This window comes from Piliocolobus tephrosceles, chromosome 1 (genome assembly GCF_002776525.5).
Source record: "Piliocolobus tephrosceles isolate RC106 chromosome 1, ASM277652v3, whole genome shotgun sequence".
Taxonomy (NCBI): Eukaryota; Metazoa; Chordata; class Mammalia; order Primates; family Cercopithecidae; genus Piliocolobus; species Piliocolobus tephrosceles.
In genome coordinates this window covers 69,151,748-69,173,913 of record NC_045434.1, presented here as the reverse complement: position 1 = coordinate 69,173,913, position 22,166 = coordinate 69,151,748, and the positions used below count along the sequence as shown (strand labels likewise).

General features: G+C 37.5%; 1 protein-coding gene and 1 non-coding gene across 4 annotated transcripts in view; both read right to left on the bottom strand.

Annotated features, from left to right (window-relative positions):
• Nucleotides 1-1,279: 1,279 nt before the first annotated feature.
• Nucleotides 1,280-22,166, bottom strand: part of PPP2R5A (protein phosphatase 2 regulatory subunit B'alpha) — a 74,533-nt gene continuing 53,646 nt past the window's right edge. For 2 of the 3 annotated variants that reach the window (XM_023203803.2, XM_023203805.2), the window contains 10 exons: nucleotides 19,996-20,088; nucleotides 16,067-16,197; nucleotides 14,699-14,758; nucleotides 13,608-13,716; nucleotides 12,900-12,953; nucleotides 6,117-6,167; nucleotides 5,728-5,847; nucleotides 5,513-5,640; nucleotides 4,348-4,449; nucleotides 1,280-2,502 (listed from right to left, as the gene is read on the bottom strand). In XM_023203803.2, coding sequence (XP_023059571.1) covers nucleotides 2,370-2,502; nucleotides 4,348-4,449; nucleotides 5,513-5,640; nucleotides 5,728-5,847; nucleotides 6,117-6,167; nucleotides 12,900-12,953; nucleotides 13,608-13,716; nucleotides 14,699-14,758; nucleotides 16,067-16,197; nucleotides 19,996-20,088 — 981 coding nt within the window. In that variant the 3' untranslated portion in view covers nucleotides 1,280-2,369. The remainder of the gene's footprint in view (nucleotides 2,503-4,347; nucleotides 4,450-5,512; nucleotides 5,641-5,727; nucleotides 5,848-6,116; nucleotides 6,168-12,899; nucleotides 12,954-13,607; nucleotides 13,717-14,698; nucleotides 14,759-16,066; nucleotides 16,198-19,995; nucleotides 20,089-22,166) is intronic. The other variant, XM_023203804.1, reaches the window with a different exon arrangement.
• Nucleotides 9,483-9,617, bottom strand: LOC111537171. The gene has a single exon (XR_002729930.1). It is a non-coding gene; the product is annotated as a small nucleolar RNA SNORA16B/SNORA16A family (small nucleolar RNA).

Here is a 22,166-nt window from a genome sequence, read left to right as displayed (position 1 = left end):
AGCCGGGCGTGGTGGTGCGTGCCTATAATCCCAGCTACTTGGGAGGCTGAGGCAGGAGAATCACTTGAACCAAGGAGACCATGCCACTGCACCCCAGTCTGGGCAACAGAGCAAGACTCCATCTCAAAAAAAACCAAAAAATAATAGTTGAGAGACCTATTAAATGTGCTTTCATGTAAGCACATAATTAGGAAGTCAACGATTTTACCTTTTCAGAGAGAAAAACCTTTATTAGCTGTAACCTGTCAAAATCTACTCTGGTTGCTCTTCGGGAAAAGAAATATACCTTCTACAGAATAAGACATTTAGACATAACCTTCACTTTCTGGAAAGGCAGGTGCTTGCCTTTTCCTTCTGTTTTGTGTAGGACCATCATTTTTAACTGTGCTGTCTCCCAGCTGTCAGCAATACTGGCTGACCCTGGGTGAGTGTAGAGAATCTGGAAGGAACATCTTAATCTGATGGCCATGACAAGATGACTCTGCAATACCTACTACTTGAGAAAAATAAAATATGAGCTATTGTTGTAAAAGGAAGAATTCTGGTGTTCTTCCTTTTGGTACAGTGCCTTCGTGATGACCTGGGAGTAGTGTACACACCCTGTACTAGAGTTTTTAATATTAAAGCAGAAGTAAACATCAGTAGTGGATAACACTTTATTACAATAATGTCTGATTTCTTTTTTTTAATGAGACAGAATCTTGCTCTGTCACTCAGGCTGGAGTGCAGTGGCGCCATCTTGGGTCATTGCAGGCTCAAGCGATTCTCCTGCCTCAGCCTCCCGAGTAGCTGGGATTACAGGCACCCACCAGCATGCATGGATAATTTTTATATTTTTAGTAGAGACAGAGTTTCACCATGTTGCCCAGGCTGGTCTTGAACTCCTGACCTCAGGCGCAGGTGATCGGCCCGCCTCGGCCTCCCAAAGTGCTAGGATTACAGGCGCGAGCTGCGCCCAGCTAATAATATCTGATTTCTAACTGTGCCACAGGCTCCCTGCTCTTCACTAAAAGTGCTATTTATTATGGATTATGAAAAACTAGCTTCAAAGTAAATTAAACCTGTCCTCTTAACATACAAGGACATGAAAGATGATGGAAGGATATCCTAGAACTTGGGCTAGAAGACTCAACCTTGGCACACAATCTTCCTATTTTTAAATTAGACTTCGTCCCACAATTTGTCTTAAAAGTTTCTATAAATATACATATGTATGTAAAAAGGGGGGCAGGCTTCTCCTGTATGCCTAAGCTTAGAGCTAAAAGAAGCAAAGATGACATAAGGCAAAATACAAACATAGACTTTATTAAATGCTGCTCAATCCCCCAATGAAGATCTTTCATTACAAAACAGTTTTCCACACAACTGCAAGTTAAGAGGTTGGAATGGTACTCTGATAACAAAAGATGTGAGAAATACTTGACCAAGTAAAAACATACAAGACTTCTATATAGTCATCCTTTTCAGAGCTCTACAGAGGAAGCCTACTGCATTTCCTTTAAATAAAGCCAGGCAGTGACAACTAGTGCTCTGTATCACCACACTGTGGGACTCAAAGCCTCCATCCCTGGGTCAGGAGGGACTAGGTGAAGGGCAGGTTGTGAGGACTGGAAAGGCCCTGCCTTCAGCCTTTGAGAGGAAGAGGAGGAATGAATTGAGAGGCAAGCTGGGTAATTTACCTGAGCTGCCTCTACCCATCTGTTACCACTCTGGGGAATTGCAGAGGCAGGGGGATATTCATGAGGAACAATCTGAAGAATTTTGGTTTACTTTCCCAGCTTTTATTTATATTTTGTGCTTTAAAAGCCTGGAGATTTAAGGTTTTGCCTAAATTCCAGAGTACAGTAATATATTTATTGAGGGAGGGGTTAGGGCAGGTAATTCCCCCCATCATATTTCTGGGTGAGACAAAGAGAAGTGTAAGGATACCTTAGTTTTATTTTAGGAAGTATTCTTTTTCCTAGGATGTAACTAAGGTTTGCAGCAGTGTGAAAAGCACATTATAAAAGGGAAAAATATACAGAGCAGACTACCATATCTATGTGCAACACAATCAAAGAAGAATTCAAGTCATAATTCTTACCACTCCCATAATTATCTCACTCATATCATAGATGATAAAATTCATTCATTTCTGTGAAACTTCAGAAGTGACACAATAAATCCAATGATTAGACAAAGGTTACAATATACTGTGGCCATGATACAGCACAGGGCTACGTTTAGTCCATATATTTTTCCATTTACAGTTGCCAGAAAAAATTGGCCTTTTAATTATATTATACTGATGAGGTTTGTTTTGTAATTTTTACATATTTCAAAAAAGCATACAAAACTGTGCCTATCCGGCAGAGGTGGGAGGCTTTTTTTTATTCGGCACTTGTATTGCTGAGAATACTGTGCATGTTGTAAGCACTATTCTGTTTTTCTAGAGCTTTCTTTAGCTTTAGTTCCTCTAATTTTTTCCATAATTCTTCGCGTTCCAATTCCTTCTTTTTCTCTCTGTAGATAAACCAAAAGTTTTGTAATCAGAAATTATTTCAGAACCCAAAGAGAGGTGCTGTGTGACAGCTTACTGGAGAACACATTACTCACCCACATTTCACTTAAATCTGTCTGCTAAAGCTTTGGAGTCCACTTACCTGGAGCACCTAATTTCTTCTTGTCACTCTCCTAAATGTACTGAGTCTGTGCATCTTCTGTACCAGCTAGACATTACTACTTGCTTTCTGTCCCCTACACATTATCACTACAACACTGTGCTTTATAGTCAACAGGGTACTTACACGTTAATTTTCTCATGTTGACATCTCGCAGTTGTAGTAGTCCAATCACTATTACAAAGGCTAAAGGGGCTGGCCGCTAGGTCAGTAGGAAGCACTTCCTTCACACCAGGCAGAAGCCACATCATTTTTGCCACTAACAGCCACATCTCCAGCCACTAACCAGTTTGTATCTTACTATGTCCTATCTTTTACATGTCACATGAAAACTTTAGTTTCAGTAATCTCTCTCTAAAACAAAATGGAAGTCAAAATATTTCGTACCTCGTTTCAACTACTTAATTTCAGTTCTAAGGAAAACACTTCCGAATAACTTGGAGCAGTCTATTCTGAAAGGCTACATGAACATGTAAAACATAGGCTTATAATTCTGCAGTTATGAGTTAAAAGGACAAATCCTTTTAAAGGATTTGCTGATTTATGCAGATAAGAAATAATGATTATATTCTTAGTCATGTGAAACTTGTATTTTTCAAATACAAGTTTCCTATGATCCTAGTCATCTTATTTTTCTTCCCATTGCTTCCTGAGGCCCAAAACATGTACTTAATTTCTATTCCTGCCTGAATGCTGCTATTTAAAGGAAATAATGCATAGAGTTAGTTATTAATGGGCTAGATGGCTTTGAAGAAAGGCTATCCATTTTCTACTTTAAGATAACCATAACTAGGAACTTGTCAAAATAGATGAGCTTTTCTAAACAGAACAGGTAATATGCTTACTAGTAGTAAATGGTAACTATTATCCTCAAATGATGGGTGGGCTCAGGTACACTGGTACTAACCACTTAAGTTTAAGAAAGCGCTTCTTGAGTTTGAAATAAACATATGAGAAGAAAGTGATTTTTGAAAGATTATCTTATAGTAATTTATGAAATCCTCAAAAAGAGGTAATCACTAAGCCACGTTCCTAAAGGCTGATATATGCTAACATTTATACTCTAAAATATGTATTATTGCAAGGAACAACATATTAATAGTACCCTAAGCCATATCATTATGTGACTTCCCTCTTCCCAAAGGAGAACTATGCTGACTTTAAAATACCACCTTCTGATAATCCACAGCCTAAGAATTACTTACTGCTAACAAAGAACACTTGAAAAGTAAAGCTCACTCTGGAAGCCCACGTGGACAAAAAGGATTTCTGTAAATGCTTGGATAAAAAATCAAATTGTACAAATTGATATTTAAAATTCAGCATAAATTATATTTCATATGCAGATGCTAACAGACTGAGGAAATCTAAGGCTCAGAATGAGATAAACAGGATTTATGATCACATTAAAATCATAATCTAACTATTAGAGGAAGTAAATTATATAACTACCCTCAAAAATAGATGTTACTGCTTTTTCTGCTTTAACAAATTTATAAAAATACTGGGGCTAGTTTATCTGGAAATGACTTATGTGTTAAGAGACTTTCACATTGTAATTTTTACTATAAGGTAATTAACTTCTTAAATATCAGAATCTGAACTGAGAGCAGATACCTTCCTGAACTGAATGGCATTCAACTAACATAAAATGTAGAGAAATTTTGTAATTCAAAATATCAAATACCTCTGTCTTTCAGCTTTGTATGAGCTAGTAAGGTCATCGAAAAGCTTGCCATTCATTTCCATTAGGGTTTTCAGCACATTGTATACCAGTGCTACAATGGTCCTGAAATGAAAATGAGCCAGTCCTGAGTTATGATACTGCTAACAGAGAGGAAATGTTAACACTATGGTCTCTAAAATGGTTTAAAGGTTGGCTGATTCATTTAATCCATTTTAGAGATGATAAAACTGAGGCTCAAGAGGTTTGTAATATGCTCAAGGTCATACAGCGAGTGGTGGTAGAGACAGTCTAAGAAAAATCTTTTCCACTTTATCATGCTTAAACTGTAGTTAAAAATGTTCACTATAGTTATCTTCATTTCTGCTTTACAGTCTCATGTCTGAAATCCTGAGTAACAACATTAAAAGAAGATGAAAAAGATCCAATTACCAAAACTTATAAGAAAAGTAGAAAGCCAGATAAGGATGTTAAAGAAGTTAGAATATATTACCCTTAGCACTTCGGCTTTCCCCTAGGACAGTAGTTTGTGCATCCTCTGCAAATGTTCAGTTGGTCTCTCCAACAGGGTTTCACCACACTCTGGTGCAGAATGGTATACCAGATAGTCCACCCTCCAGGGAGATTTGCAATTTTAAATTGACATGAAGGCTGGGCAGAGTGGTTCATGCCTATAATCTCAGCACTTTGGGAGGCCAAGGTGAGATGATCACTTGAGATCACGAGTTTCAGTCCAGCCTGGCAATATAAGTGAGACCTCAAGTGTCCAAAAAAATAAAAATAAAAATTGGCTGGGTATGGTGGGGTGTACACCTGTGGTCCTAGCTACTCGGGAGGCTGAGGCAGGAGGATTGTGTGAACCCAGGAGTTTGAGGCTATGGTGAGCTATGATCGCACCATTGCAGTCCGGCCTGGGCAACAGAGCAAGACTGTCTCTAAAAAAGGTTAAAAAATAAATTGACACTAAGACCACATATTGAAGAACATACACACACGTTTATAACTTGATAAAAGTATATGTATATAAAATACAAAACAGAATACAACTGATATTAACCTTGGAGTAACTTCCAAATCTGTAATAGGTTTCAGGTATGAGTTAGGAAATCAATGACAAAAAGGTTTAAAAAGAAAAAATAAAAATATGACCTATATAAAAGATACTTACGGATTCCAGTGTTCTTTGGAAATTTTGTACAAACTGGCAAACATAATTGGCAGAATTTTATCAATGTTCTCCTCAATCAAACTAAGAATATATTCATTATTCCAGAAGTACAATGCCCTTTCTGCAACCTAAAAAAAGACATTTAGAGAAATGTCAAAACTAAAATAGGAAAGAAATACTAGTGTAAAGTAAGGGCTTCACTGAAAACATCATACCTGAAAATGAGAACTGGATACACACTTGGATATCTGCTTGAAAAGTGGCTCTTCAATTTTTTTGAACTGTGTTGGTTCAATGACATCTAAGATTTCTTCAATTTCTCCTAAAAACATCACCTAGGTTAAAAAAATTTTATTTTAAGAAACATGATAAATTATGTGAAACTAATATAGAAACCATACAAATGAGAAGGTTAATCTGCATAGTATACAATGGGCAAAAAAAATGTCTGGATGGCACAGAGTTTATTATAGCACGGGTCTTCTACCAAGTCTCTGTACATCTCCCGCTCGTTAGCAACAGCAATACAGCCAGCCCAAAGAAGCACAGCCCTGGGATTGACAAGTTCTAGTAAAATGCACTACATTTAGTGAACAAAACCCACCTCTTTCTGACTGCAGGTTTTTGGCCAAAATTTCAGCAGTCCTCTGATCACCTGCGAAAAAGAAAAAGTTTAGCATGCATTTAACAATGAAGCTAGTTAATCCCAGGGTATTTTCCATAGCTATGATTATATCAACACTCATTCTGAAGTAAATCAATATTGCTTAATATATAAGTGTATAAGCAGACCTTCTGCTCAGCTTTAGAATTTTATTAATTCAACAAATATTTACTGAGTACCTACTATGTACCAGATACTGTTCTAGATGCTAGGGACACACTGATGTATAAGATAGATGAGGTCTCTGGTTTTCATAGAGCTTACATTCTAATGGAGCACGACCAATGCAAGTGATCAATTAAACACATAAATAAAACAATTTAATAGTATGTGTTACTTCTAAGAAAAAGGAAAATACAAGTTGGTGGAGTAAGAGAGGGAGGTTATTTTAGGGAGAAACCTTAAGGAACAGATGATTCCTGTTATTTAAACCATTATGAAGCACAAAAAAGAGCCGGACAGCTTCCCAGTCTATTTCATGGCTAGTACAATCTTTATAACCGGAATACAATGAAACAAAAGAGACTATTTTTATTTATTTATTTATTTTGAGATGGAGTCTCACTCTGTCACCCAGGCTGGAGTGCAGTGGTGTGATCTTGGCTCACTGCAACCCCAGCCTCCTGGGTTCAAGCAATTCTCTGCCTCAGCTTCTCGAGTAGTTGGCATTATAGGCGCCTGCCACCACGCCTGGCTAATTTTTGTATTTTTAGTAAAGACAGGTTTCAACATCTTGGCCAGGCTGGTCTTAAACTCCTGACCTTGTGATCCACCAACCTCGGCCTCCCAAAGTGGAGACTATTTATTTAAATAAACATAGTTGAAAACAATTGCATTAAACTGAATCACAACAGAAGAATGCTATATGCCTAATTATAACTTATTCCAGAAATGCCAGGATGGTTCAATTCATAGGTTAAAGGGGGAAATAAAAAACAGATCATTTTAAAAGATTTTCAAGTCATTTGACATTTTTAATTGACTATATATTCTGATAAAAAAAATTAGTAAGCTAGAACTAAATGAATTTATCAGAAACCACCAGTAATCATTCTACACAATGATTTATTAGAGACAGGCTGTAAAACCATCTATAGGCCTGGTGGTTTTGTGGAAATAGATCTTTGACAGCTTTTTAGGTTACTTTATAGTCTGGTCCAGTAATGTGGAACACTAATTCAAATTAAAATTGAGAAGAATACTGTTTTGGAGATAATTCAGTAAGATAACAATGTGATGAATAATGTTGGAAAAGAATACCAGAATTACAATTACTTGTGTAAACATATATATCCCCTAAAACTTAAAAAAAAAAAAAAAAAAAAAAACCTGCAAGTTACTAGAGTGAGTAGGAAAATTCAGTATGTGGCCACATTAAAAAATATGTATATAAAAATCAATACCTTTATAAAACATCAGTAAAAATCAGATGAATAATAAAAAAGGTACTTTTCATAAGAACTATAATGTGTATAAAGAATAAATTTGCAAGAAATATTTAAGACATATGGAGAAAAGTATAAAACTTTACTGAAGATCATAGAAGATTACAAATACAGTTACATGTCATTTAATGATGGGGATACGTTCTAAGAAATGTGTCGTTAGGCGATTTCATCATTTAAACATCATAGTGTGTACTTACACCTAGATGGTATGGCCTACTACACACCTAGACTGTATGGTGTAGCCTTTTGCTCCTACCGACTACAAACCTGTACAGGATGTTCTTGTACTGAATACTGTAGGCACTGTAGGCAGTTGTAACAACAGTATTTGTGTATCTAAACACAAAAGGTACAGTTAAAATATAGCATTATAATCTTATGGGATCACCATTTTTCTTTCTCTTTCTTTTGGAATCACCATCTCTCTCTCTCTCTCTCTCAACATTTCTCTCTCTTTTTGATAAGGCCTCACTCTGTTGCCTAGACTGCAGTGCACTGACATGATCAGAGCTCACTGTAACCTTGAACTCCTAGGCTTAAGTGATCCTCCTGCCTCAGCCTCCCAAGTAGCTGGGACTGCGGGTGTATGCCACCGCACCTGGCTAATTTTAATTTTTTACTTTTTGTAGAGACGAGGTCTTGCTCTGTTGCCCAGGCAGTCTTAAAGTCCTGGCTTCAACCAATCCTCCTACCTTGGCCTCCCGAAGTGCTGGGATTACAGGCATGAGCAACCATGCCCAGTTCCATTTTTCTTTTTTAGGAGACAGTCCAGTCTTGCACTGTCGGCCAGGCTGGAGTGCACTGGTATGATCACAGTTCACTGCAACCCCCTAGGCTCAAGAGATCCCCCTACCTCAGCCTCCCAAGTAGCTGGGAATACATTCCTGAGCCACCATGCCTGTCTTGGACTGCCATTTTATATGTAGCCTGTTATTAAATGAAACATCATTATACAGCACATGACTGTAAATAAGTGAGGTGGTTCAATATTGTGCAGATATTATTTTTCCTGTACTTGATTTATAAGTAAATTTAATATAATTATAATCAAATGCCAATTGAATTATTTTTTGGAACTAGAAACATTCATTCTAAAATCCATAAATGTAAGCAAATGACAACAATTGTTTTTTTGGTGGGGGGAGTTAATAGAACAGAACCTATATTATGGATATCAGCAACTAAAACAAGATGATATTGGCAAATAAATGGAGAGAAAAGATATATATGAGTATCTAGACATACTCATGTATATATGAGTTTTAATATATGACAAAGGTGGCCTTTCAGTTCCATGGGAAACAGTGGTGGTCCTAGGACAGGTAGCTATTTAAAAAGGAAAAATGTAACAGGCTCCTTTGGTTGGCAGACTTCTATGATGACCTCATAAGCTTGTTTCCTGTCCTCACAACCTTGTGTAATCCCCTCTCCTTAAGTGTGAGCTGTCTAGTGTGACTTGCTTCTAACCAACCGAATGTCACTTCATGAGTAAGTTACAAAAGATTGTGACTTCTGTCTTACTAGTAGACTCTTGCTGTCTTGGCTTTGATGAAGTAAGGTGCCACGCTGGAGAAACCTGGGTGACAAGGATCTGAGGGTGGGCTCTAGCCAACAGCCAGCCAGGATCTGAGGCTCTCAGTCCAACATAACATGACAAACTGAATTCTGCCAACATACATGGGAACTTAGAAGCAGATCCTTCCCCATCTGACACTTTATATGAGACCCAATTTCTGGCCAACACTCCAACTGAAGCTTTGTAAGAGACCCTGAAGCAGAGAGCCCACCTAAGCCATGACCAGATTCTTGATTCACAGCAACTAAGGCAACAAATGCTTGTTATTTTTCCTCCCAATGGAACTATATTTTCCCAAAAAGTTGCAGATCAGTTACAGCAAACAGAACTGTGACCATCAAGGAAAACTGTCACTCTCGGCTTCTTTTTGACCAGAGCAGCTACGTGGAAGCAGCTACAGCTTTGATCAAGGCCATAAATGCTTGCTATTTTAAGCCAATAAATTTTGTGATCATTTGATATGCGTAATTGAAAATGAATGCAGGCCAGGCGTGGTGGTTCAGGCCTGTAATCCCAGCATCGATCCCAAGATCGATACCAGCCTGGGCATCATGGTGAAACCCCATCTCATCTCTACCAAAAATACAAAAAAAATAGCTGGGTGTGGTAGCACATGCCTCTAGTCCCAGCTACTTGGGAGGCTAAGGCAGGAAGCTCACCTAAGCCTAGGAGGTCAGGGCTGCTGTGAGCCACAATCATACTACTGCACTCCATCCTGGGTGATGCAGTGAGCTCCTGTCTCAAAAAAAAAAAAAAAAAAAAAAACCCAAAACACAAAACAAAAAACCCAAATGCAGTTCCTTACCCTCATCATACACAAATTTCAACGTCAGGCAGTACTGAATAATGAACAGTAGGTTGACTAGTGGCCCCCAAAAAGATGTCAATGTGGGTCAGGTGCAGTGGCTTATAAATATAATCCTAGCACTCTGGAAGGCTGAGGCAGGCAGACTGCCTGATTTCAGGAGTTCGAGACCAGCCTGGGCAACATGATGAAACCCCGTCTCTACTAAAAATACAAAAAAAACCCAACTAGCCGGGCGTGGTATTGCGCGCCTGTTATCCCAGCTACTCGGGAGGCTGAGGCACGAGACTGCTTGAATCTGGGAGGTGGAGGTTGCAGTGAGCCGAGATTGTGCCACTGACTGCACTCCAGCCTGGGCAACAGAGTGAGTCTCTGTCTCAAAAAAAAAAAAAAGAAAAGAAAAAGAAAAAAAAATTATTTTGGGGCTCAAGTTAGATTTTCTTGGAGTAAGAAAGGTGTTTTGTTTTGTTTTGCTTGTTTTATAAAAACGCAACTTTGCATGGAAGGAAAGGTTTACACTGCCAAAAAAATGGAAGTTTTGAAAGTCATGCCGACTCTTCATTTTTTTCCTCTTCATGGAAACTTAGCTGTAATGAATATTTAGTTACTTCTTTCACCCTGTACTTTTTTTTTTTTTTGAGATGGAGTCTCACTCTTGCCCAGGCTGGAGTGTAGTGCTGTGATCTCCGCTCAGCGCAACCTCCGCCTCCTGGGTTCAAGCCATTCTCCTGCCTCAAGCAATTCTGCCTCAGTCTCCCAAGTAGCTGGGATTACAGGTGCCCACCACCATGCCTGGCTAATTTTTGTATTTTCAGTAGGGACGGAGTTTCATCACGTTGGCCAGGCTGGTCTTGAACTCCTGATCTCAGGTGATCCGCCTGCCTCAGCCTCCCAAAGTGCTGGGATTACAGACTTGAGTACTAAATGAACAAAAGCTCTGAGGTAGTTATAACTTGTAGAAAGCTTTGATAGGAATGCTTACTTTCCAGAAAATTAGTATTAAGGCTCAAACCCAAGTAATATGGCACTGGAATGGCCTATGTTAGAAACTGCAAGATCTCTGTATCGAAAGATCTTTATGAGTTGGAAAATATTTTCCTTTCTTAACCTGGGTATTTATCTTACTCTCTCTCCTCATCCTGCTACTATTTTCATTAACCCAGCTCAGCCAAGCCAGATAAAAGCTGAATAACTGGCTATCATCCCTTGCCCTAATCGTCAAGTGCTTTTGTTGTGTTTTTTTTGGTGCAATCTTGGCTCACTGCAACCTCCGCCTCCAGGGTTCAAGTGATTTTCCTGTGTCTCAGCCTCCCTAGTAGCTGGGATTACAGGCACACACCACCACGCCCAGCTAATTTTTTTTTTTTTAAGTAGAAATGGGGTTTCACCATGTTGGTCAGGCTGATTTTGAACCCCTGACCTCAGGTGATCTGCCTGCCTCAGCCTTCCAAAGTGCTGGGATTACAGTTGTGAGCCACTGCACACCCAGCCAAGTTTTAATCAACTTCAGAGGTTTATATGGTTTCATTTGTAAATATATGGTTTCTAATTCTCCTGAATTGTCTTTAAAAACTGTTTACAGCTGGCCAGGCATGGTAGCTCGCGCCTGTAATCCCAGCACTTTGGGAGGCCAAGGTGGGCGGATCACGAGGTCAGGAGATGGAGACCATCCTGGCTAACACAGTGAAACCCCATCTCTACTAAAAATACAAAAAATTAGCTGGGTGTGGTGGCGGGCGCCTGTAGTCCCAGCTACTTGGGAGGCTGAGGCAGGAGAATGGCGTGAACCCAGGAGGTGGAGCTTGCAGTGAGCCGAGATTGCACCACTGCACTCCAGCCTAAGTGACAGAGCGAGACTCCGTCTGAAAAAAAAAAAAAAAAAAAACTGTTTACAGCGGTTTCTAGAAAACACTGTAAATCTAGAAGTAAAAAAAAACTAAAAAACTTAAGGAATGGAAAAATGTCTTTTGTTCCATTACACAAAGTTCAAGTGAAAGAGAGAATACTAAATATATAATTTTTTCAAGCATCCCTAGGAATAGCCTGAGAAGGCTCATAATATAGTAAAAATACATATATATTTTAGTTTTAATCCTTCAAACCCTTTGCTATTTACTAAATATTCATTAGGCTGCTGCTATTACTTTTAAATCTTTTAAAAGCACCAACCTAATACTAGGTAAATATTTAGATTTCACATGCCTAGAAAGCATTCTCTCAAAATACTTACACTTCACCAAGGTTAAAAAGTTTTCTATGCTTTTATACTCTGTTTCACCCTACTTCATCTTTTGTTTTTCTTGAATCCTCAGTAAATTTTCATAACTAATTATGTTTTCACTGTCTCCTGAATTTTTATTCTAGAGGCAAATAACAGTAGAATTCAAAGACTAAGTTGCCTTGCTGGTTCATAAACAACTTTTATTCCAAGATTACATCTTAAATCACCAAAAGCAAGGAAATGTTTTCTATCCCTATCAAGTGGTTTATCGTTAATGAGTGGCAAAAATTCTATTATTAAAAACAAAACAAAATTCAAGGGAGTACTCAAAGTATGCTTTAATTCCAGAAGGTGAATGAAGATTTAAAAGATTATTGGTGAAGACAGTATGCATATAAAATTTCACTGTGGTCATCTGATCCTATCATTGTACATCTTAACTACTACATATTAATAGTAGTCTATATTTTGGTTATTCAAGACATATAACTCATGAGAACTCTCCCCTCCTAACCCCTTCTTTGAATGCAGATTAATCTCACATTTCTTCTTCTAAATGATTTTAGCTTAAGGTACGTTATTTTACTTAATAACTCTAAAGGCTATAAAAAGAAAGCTACAATGAAATTCTATTAATGCAGACCAAAAACATGAAAATACATAGAACACTTACTGGCTCTGTTAGTGTTGTATCTTTCTCCAGGAACTGTACGACACAATAAGCTAGCTAAAAGGTAAGGGACAGTTTATAAATATTACTGAGTGAGATAACATTTAATAATGTAGGATTTTTTTATATTTAGCCAATATTTTTTAGACTACCTCATTTTGATAAATTATTTTGATATATGAAACTATACTCACAATTGTGTAACTTTTTAGCCTTGAAAGTAAATTCAAGTTTAAAAAAGATTTTTTAGTAGTAATTTCTGACTATAAAGTTAACTGAAGTAAGACTAGAGCTAACAATTTAGTTTTTCAGCATGTTTCTACATATACACCTATGCTGATATATTATTCTCTAAATATTAATAGAAGAGACCAAAATCTCTCTAACTAGGTCTAGGTTATTGCAGCTGGAAGAAACATTCTGTAGATATGTGGGATTTATTCAAAGTCACATATTAGGTCAAGGCCTGGACTAAAATATGAGGAAAGTGTGTATCTTACACTTAGTGTGTAAGTATAAATATGAAAATTAAATAATTGGTCTTACTTAACAACTAAATATTTTAAAATGATAAGAAAAATTTGCTTTGGGTAATTTTGTAAGCAAATTGCTTATACTTAAAACTGTCATCTCAATATTTCTCAATTTCTCTGCCTTTATATTTGCCTTTGAAATAATATTCATTTCATTTGAAATTTTTCTGAAACTTACCTGAGCATGAAACAAAGCTAATCCTTTTGCAGTATGCATAGGAATAAGAACCTTCATTAGAAATTGTTTATGTTCTGCTTTCAGTGGCAATGCAAAGCCATTGATAATACTGGAGGGAAAAAAAGGCAGGGGAAGGGTTAAGTAGTTACTACTTTGTTTCTAAAAGCTGTCATATCCATGAGTACATAAGGAACAGTGCTCTGTTTCAATCCTGGTGTTGTATGACTGTTCATCTTCAAACTACTTTAGGAAGACTATTACTATGAAGTCTGTTCATCTAAGTCATCTGATGATTCCAAAAGAAAATTAGGACTGTCAGTTAATTCCCAAGTAATGTCTATCTTTATTTTCTATCAAACCTGTCACTTTATGCGTTGTTGCCTTTATTTTTCCCCCCAAGGCCCCAGGAGAGTCAGTATCATAATATTGTTAGAACGTTCAATATTTTCTGAAGTAAATGGGTAGTTTTTCTTACTTTGTTGGATAATCTGAAATTAAGAAGTAGTTCTCTCCACAATCATTTTCTACTATTAATAAAGGAAACTAAAATCATTCTTTAAATAGTAACAGAAGGGTCTAAAATTCTCTTAATACTAATACGTAGTGAATAAAGAAGGCAAAGTGTTATGGCAAAAGGTAATAAGAATTCAGTTGAGGCTGGGCGTGGTGGCTCACACCTGTAATCCCAGCACTGTGGGAGGCTGAGGCGGGTGGACTGCCTGAGGTCAGGAGTTCAAGACCAGCCTGGCCAACATGGTGCAACTCCATCTCTACTAAAAATAAAAATACAAAAATTAGCTGGGCGTGGTGGCAGGCGCATGTAATCCTGGCTACTCAGGAGGCTGAGGCTGGAGAATCGCTTGAACCCGGGAGGCAGAGGTTGCAGTGAGCCGAGATCGCACCACTGCACTCCAGCCTGGGCAACAAGAGTGAAACTCCAACTCAAAAAAAAAACCAAAACTTCAGTTGAGAAACTAGGGCTCTACATTTAAACTCTAAAATATGACATAATTTCTCCAACCCTAGCTAAGATTTTAATACATAAAACATTCAAAGTTACTTCTTAAAAAGAACAAAAAAACCTGACCTACCTTCCTAATATTTCAAGAAGTTCAGCAACACCATTGAAATGTTCTGTTTCATATATAAACCTGAATTTAAAATAAAGACAGATGTAATCAAAATCAAACTTAAGAAAACTAAGAGAAACAGGCAGGAGGGTGAAGAAATCAATCCAAAGGACAGCTATTAGAAACACACAAGCATGTTTTGGGTCTTATAAGCTCTTTTGCCCCAAACCAGTTAATTCATATCAGTCTTACAAAAGAAGATCTGTTTCCTAATGAACTACATATGCCTTTGCCAAAACTCGCCATTATGTGAACATAACAGATTGTCATTTCACCTGGAATATTCAACTTAATAATTTATAAGAAAGATAAGTTTTCTCAAATAAATACTTTTTAAAATAAGAAACCTCTAATTATAGGGAAATCCAAGAGAAAAAGGCCCATATGTAATAAAGCCATTTTTAATCAGAATTTCTTTAAACCTCCAACTATATAGGCTGCATAGCTTTCCAAGATTAGGGTTGCCTTTAAAGCAGGGAGACATAAATAGAATAGGGCAGATATTTGAAATGGGCTTAGGAAGTGATGACAGAGAACTGGAGAAGGATACTCACTCTAGAGGAGGCAGATATTACTCATCTCTAATTGTTGATATGTGAGAATAGTAACCAAATTTTGCCAGATCTTCAATTAATTAAAACAAACCAAACCTTAAATGTGGGTGTTGTTATGAAATCTCCTGATCTGAAGCAACTACTTAACAGATTAATATTTATAAAGTACACTTGGCTCTCTGTATCCGCAGGTTCCGTATCTGTGCATTCATCAACTACAGATCAAAAATATTTTTAAAAAATAAATACAAATTTAAAATATAGAATAACATATATTTGCATAGCATTCACACTGTATTATTATAAGTAATCTAGAGATAAAGTATACAGGAGGATGTGTGGACGTTATATGCAAATACTATGCCATTTTATATAAGGGACTTTGGATTTTGGTATTAGCAGGGGCCTTGTAATCAGTCCCCCACAGATACTGAGGGATGACTACAAGCAAATGATAGGCCCCACATAAGAGGATTGCTTGAGTTCAGGAGTTCAAGACCAGCCTGGGCAACATAGTACATAGACCTTGTCTCTACTAAAAGTCAAAAAAATTAGCCAGGCGTGGTGGTGCACACCTGTCATTCCACTACTTGGCAGGCTGAGAGAGGAAGATTGCTTGAGTCTGGGAGATGGGGGCTACAATGAGCTATGTTCTCACCACTGCACTCCAGCCTGGATGACAGAGTGAGACCCTGTCTCAAAAAACAAAGACAACTTGAATACAAGAAGATATGTAGGAGGAAGAGGTGCAATATACAATAAATGATTAATTTACCTGAGGAAAATGTTGTTAATTTGTTTTCTGATGAATGCTCTTAATCCAAGAAATTTCCCATAAATTCGGTGCAGAACAGTCTTCAGGAAGTCACGTTCTCTGGGATCTTCACTATCAAAAAGCTCCAGGAGCTTTAAAAGAAATCTGAGAAATTACTTTTAAAAAATAATTGAGCTAAAGCTTTATTCTAATTTTGATTTGAAAGATTATCCATGATATCTTTTAAAAATTTTTTAGAGTTCTGCCTTACCACATTGACTTTATTCTTGCTAAGTAATGAAGTTGAGGAAAAGCTTAAGGAATATTTCTTCCCACTTATTTCACTTCAAAATATGACATTTACAATAAATATAAATATTTCAAAAAGTGGATTTTTCTTTACCTTCCCACTGATTTTAAAATTCCATCCTACTCTTGAATACTAAACAGGTTCACAATTTTGGAGTGTTAAAATTTGGGATTTTTAATGCTTTTTGAAAGTCAAAACTACATGGAAAATCTTTTAAGTTTTTAGATTGCAAGTCATCAAATAGTTTAAAAAAATCCATGTGTAAATGTATATTTCTAGTTTAATAGAAAGATGTACACATACTAAGACTTCTTGTGAATTTACAATAAATTCAAGATCGTTACCATGCCAACAGTTGAAAAATTAATGTTCAGTTATTAGGATAAAATATTGGCAGATACATACTAATAGAATAGAAATCAGATATAAAATAACACTAGAATATAAGATGAGGCCAATTTTTTTTTTTTTAAAGACAGAGTTTTGCTCTGTAGCCCAGATTGGAGGGTAGTGATGCAATCACAACTCACTGCAGTCTCGACCTCCTGGGATCAAGAGATCCTCCTGCCTCAGCCTCCCAACTAGCTGGGACTACAGACGCATGCCACCACGCCCAGCTAATTTATATATTTTTTGGTAGAGACGGGGTTTCACCATGTTGCCCAGGCTGGTCTCAAACTCGTAAGTTCAAGCAATCCACCTTCCTCAGCATCCCAAAGTGCCAGGATTATAGGCGTGAGCCACTATGCCCAGTCCATAGCTTTTTCAGCTTAGCAAATAGCTAAAAAATTTTAAACCAGTTCCACAATCAGCACTCTCCTATACCTCCGTTGGCCCAATCAGCGCACTCCTATATTCTGCACAACTTTTCAGCAAAACCTGAGAGAAGAGACTTTAGAAAAAGTTAAAGTCAAAATCTCAAATTTCCATTTAAAATGGTAAAGAAACTTAATTTCTTCTGTCCAAAAAACCAATATTATATTTTAAACATTGGATTTTCTTAGAAAAATATAAAATATTCTCTTTAGAGTACAAGTATCTGTAAAGCTGTCAAGGAATTTTATGTTTTGAACTTTCGTGTTTATAATTACAATAAAGATAGCAAGCTCTGTACCTCATCAGAAGTTCTTATTCCATTTTGTTTTGAATTATATATAATTGCTAACACATGCATCTGAAACCACAGTGGATGACTTAAGTCATATTTATATCTCCCAAAACAACTGATACTTATAGTTTCCATTCTTTGTTTGCTAGGCTGTTGAGGCCCTCATGAGACTCCAGCAAAACATATCCATGGAATATGAGAATTTTTGTTAATGTACCTAATAAGTTCAGATCAAATTATTCTAATTAAAAAGGGCAGCCGGGCAAAGTGGCTCTCAACTGTAATCCCAGCACTTTGAGAGGCCAAGGCGGGCAGATCACTTGAGGTCAGGTATTTGATACCAGCCTGACCAACATAGTGAAACCCTATCTCTACTAAAAGTACAAACAAAAATTAGCCAGGCATGTCGGCACACCTGAAGTCCCAGCTACTTGGGAGGCTCAGCCAGGAGAATCACTTGAACCTGGGAGGCAGAGGTTGCAGTGAGCCAAGATCCAGCCACTGCACTCCAGCCTAGGCAACAAAAGAGAAACAGCCATATAAACTGCTAAAAGCAATTACTGGGCCCTAGCTTCTCAGATAATTCAAACATTTAAAGTAGAAGGTAGAAAACAGATCCTGCTCCACCAGTTTTCTTCTTGTTGCCCTCACACCACAAAATAATACAGCAGCCTAAACACCTCAAGCTCTAGACTAACAAAGCACTAAGGCAACTGTTCCCCTCAACCTGTTATTGTATTAAATACAATTTCATATGGCATTACTAGACCTCCCTACTGTATCCCACACAAGAACTGCACAAGGAAATAAACAGGTGTTCATTTACAATTACCAAAATAACATAACTCCATTTAATCTAATTTTTAGTCATGATTAAAATGTATATGTTACTGTTAATACACACCTAATATTTCTTTATAGTTTGTGAAGAGCTACTTCAGTGGTTCAAGGAAATATTTTAGGCTGATAATGTTCTTCATTTATTAATCTTTCACAGCAACTGCTCAGAATACTTTATATGAGGTCAAGGGTAGTTACGAATGACCAAAAATGAGCTCTAAACATACCAAACTCACATTCGTAGAATCTTTATCATAGGGCACATACAAAGTAGTCTGAAGGATAGGAAAGGTCCTTGCAATGATTTTAATCCTGGCCTCAGCATCAAATTAGGTCCTAAAGAGGCCTGCATACTCAGGCCTAGAAAGGCCTAGAAAGGCTTGGTCTACTTCACAATTGTTTTGGGGGCCGGCCAATTCCATATAGTTAAAAAGGGGCCTTTAGGCCAGTGCAGTGCCTCACACCTATAATCCCAGCACTTTAGGAGGCTGAGGCGGGAGGATCCCTTGAGGCCAGGAGTTCAAGACCAGCCTGGCGAACATGGTGAAACCCCATCTCTACTAGAAATAGACAAAAAAAAAAAAAAAATCAGCAGGGCATGGTGGTGCGTGCCTGTAGTCCCAGCTACTTGGGAGGCTACGGCAGGAGAATTGCTTGAACCTGGGAGGTGGAGGATAAAGTGAGCTGAGGTTGCACCACTGCACTCCAGTCTGGGCAACAGAGCAAGACTCCCTCTCAAAAAAAAAAAAAAAAAAAAAAAAGAGGCCTTTAAATTTTTGAAAAGGTTTTGAAAATAAAAATATCTTCTTAGAAATTGTGAATATGTAGGTTCTAAAAATAACAGCTAATAACCAGTTTATAAAAAGAAAGAAGGCATCCATCCTGGCTAACATGGTGAAACCCCGTCTCTACTAAATATACGAAAAACTAGCCGGGCGACGTGGCGAGCACCTGTAGTCCCAGCTACTCGGGAGGCTGAGGCAGGAGAATGGCGTAAACCCAGGAGGCGGAGCTTGCAGTGAGCTGAGATCCGGCCACTGCACTCCAGCCTGGGCGGCAGAGCGAGACTCCGTCTCAAAAAAAAAAAAGAAAAAAAAAAAAGAAAGAAGGCATCACAATTAACTCTACCTCCTTATATTCTTAATGATTCCATTTTATCTGTGGTTTAGAAATTGGGTGGTGGGATGCTTAGGTGCAAAAAGGAAAGAAAAAGGGAAAAGTAATTGATACTTAATGACAGGAAAGGAGCCTAAAGCCCAAATTCCTCACAATGATTCTATTCCTTTTTTCCCCTGTCATTTCAAAGTCCCAATGCTTAAAATATATGTCAAGTTCAAAGACTTACAAATGTAAAACAAAAGATTTCCCTTGGATTGAATGGTCATACCAAATTTTCTTAGATACTGCAGAAAGGCTTGTTTTTCTGGTATTTATAAAATAACTATGATACTTTAGGATTAAATAGGATAATTTGATTGACTTCATTCGATGCTTACCCTTGATAAAAATACTTATACTCTCAGAGCTACTTCACTTTTATTCTAATTGTTTGGCAGTAATATTAAGTGCTGTCAAATTAAAATAAACAAATAAACCATTAAAGTTTTGAAAGACTACTCTATTTTAATCATAAGTTAATAAATCATTGCTAAGATTTATTAACTTATGATCTAAGACAAAAGAGTTCCTTACCTGTTGTACGAATTTCTGATCAATGTATCGCTTTGCAATGCTAGGCTGGAAATCAGGGCTCTCCAAAAATCTCAAGAAGAATTCATATACCAACTATGAGAGAAAGTCAAATAAAAGCTAAGATGATGGCTATAAAATATTACCCTAAATTATCACTTCATATTAAAAACACACCTGTTCTTACCAACTTAGTAGGGAGATTTCAGATCTCATACTGAGATCTGAAAATGTAATGAGTTGATAAAAATTTTTTTTTTAAAAAATTCATGCCTGTACTCCCAACATACTTTAGGAAGCTGACGTGGGAGAATCACTTGAGCCCAGGAGTCTGAGGCCACCCTGGACAACATGGTGAGACCTCTGTCTATACAAATAATCAAAAAATTAGCCAGGCATGGTGGCGTGTGTCTATTGTCCCAGCTACTGGGAGGCTGAGGTAGGAAGATCCCTTGAGTCTGGAGGTCAAGGCTGCAGTGAGCCACGATTGTGGCGGCACGTGCCACTGCACTCCAGCCTGGGCAACAAAGTGAGACTGTCTCAAAAATAAATAAATAAATAAATAAACAAACCCAGAAACTATATATTCACAATTTGGTTTCCTAACATGATAAACTTTGAGATTTATTTATTGCTTTACATAACTTGATGCAAAACGTTAAATTACAGGAGCTAGAAAAGAAGGACAATGCCTATAAAATTAAATATTTCTTAATGAAATATATTCCTATTTTGTAATCCATACTCACTAGGAACAGGCTCCTTCCCAGTGGACTACTATCTACCTCAATTTAATCACTACAGAGTCTTTTAAATGCAGAGTCAACAACCTCCAGATAAGACAGGCAGTGTAGCCAGGCGCAGTGGCTCACGCCTGTAATCCCAGCACTTTGGGAGGCCGAGGTGGGCGGATCACAAGGTCAGGAGATCGAGACCATCCTGGCTAATACGGTGAAACCCCGTCTCCACTAAAAATACAAAAAATTAGCCAGGCGTTGTGGTGCACGCCTGTAGTCCCAGCTACTCGGAGGCTGAGGCAGGAGAATGGCATGAACTTGGGAGGCGGAGCTTGCAGTGAGCCGAGATCACGCCACTGCACTCCAGCCTGGGCAACAAAGCAAGACTCCGTCTCAAAAAAAAAAAAAAAAAAAAAAAGACAGGCAGTGTATTATTAATTTTTAAAAAGAAAGGAAAAGAAAAACTTCTGGTCTTTCTATAAAACCACAGTAGGAAAACTAATTAAATCAAAACCAGCATATCCTATCCACACTTGAGAAATAATGAACCAAATTACGTAAGTAAAGGGCTAGGGAAGAAATGCCTGTGTACCAACCACAGCAAATAAATTAGAAGTCATAGCAGGCCTTCTATAAAAGTGCCAAGCAACCTACAAGTAATAGGAAATGTGCATTTGCTACCACAAATCAGAATTAAATATTTGGTTCAGCTTGTCACTATCACACCTGCTTTCAAGGAGAAAGGCAAATATGACTAAAGTTTTTTTATTGTAACCTAATAGCTATAAAAAGGCAGAAACTTAGACCAATATGTATCTTATTAGCTATTAAACAATACTATATCAATTTAACACCCTAAAAATTAAAAAGGATTCTATCTCAAAGCAAAAACAGTCATTCAATAAACATTTAGGTAGCCAGTTAGATTAGATGCAGAAGGAAGAAAAGGGAAAAGAAAGATTGCTACGCTAAATTAATAGACGTTATAGCAAACAAAAGCACTACCAGATCTAGGCCTTATCATTCACCAACTAACAACACATTTTTATTACAGTGAGTTCAGTAACATTCTATGGCTAACAATGGTTGGGGATCTGAGCAAATGCAGTTTTGCCTGATGTATCTCTGTCCAACTGTGGAAAAGGAGTGATGCTTATCTGGTCTAATGTTACCTAATATTTTGTGTTTATTATAAATTAAGGATATAACAAGAAATAAAACTTGATAGCAATTTAAGTTTTTATTCATAGACAATTTTCTAATCAAACAACAATAAAGATAACAGATAATTTTGCTTTGGGGTATACACATGCAAAAAGATACACAAAACTGATCACAGAGTGCTCTGAAAAGTCGGCACAGTCTCATGGATTGCTATGCAGTTTCATTAATGGCACAACTTATTCACTCAGTGCCTATTTTCATGTCCAGTACTGG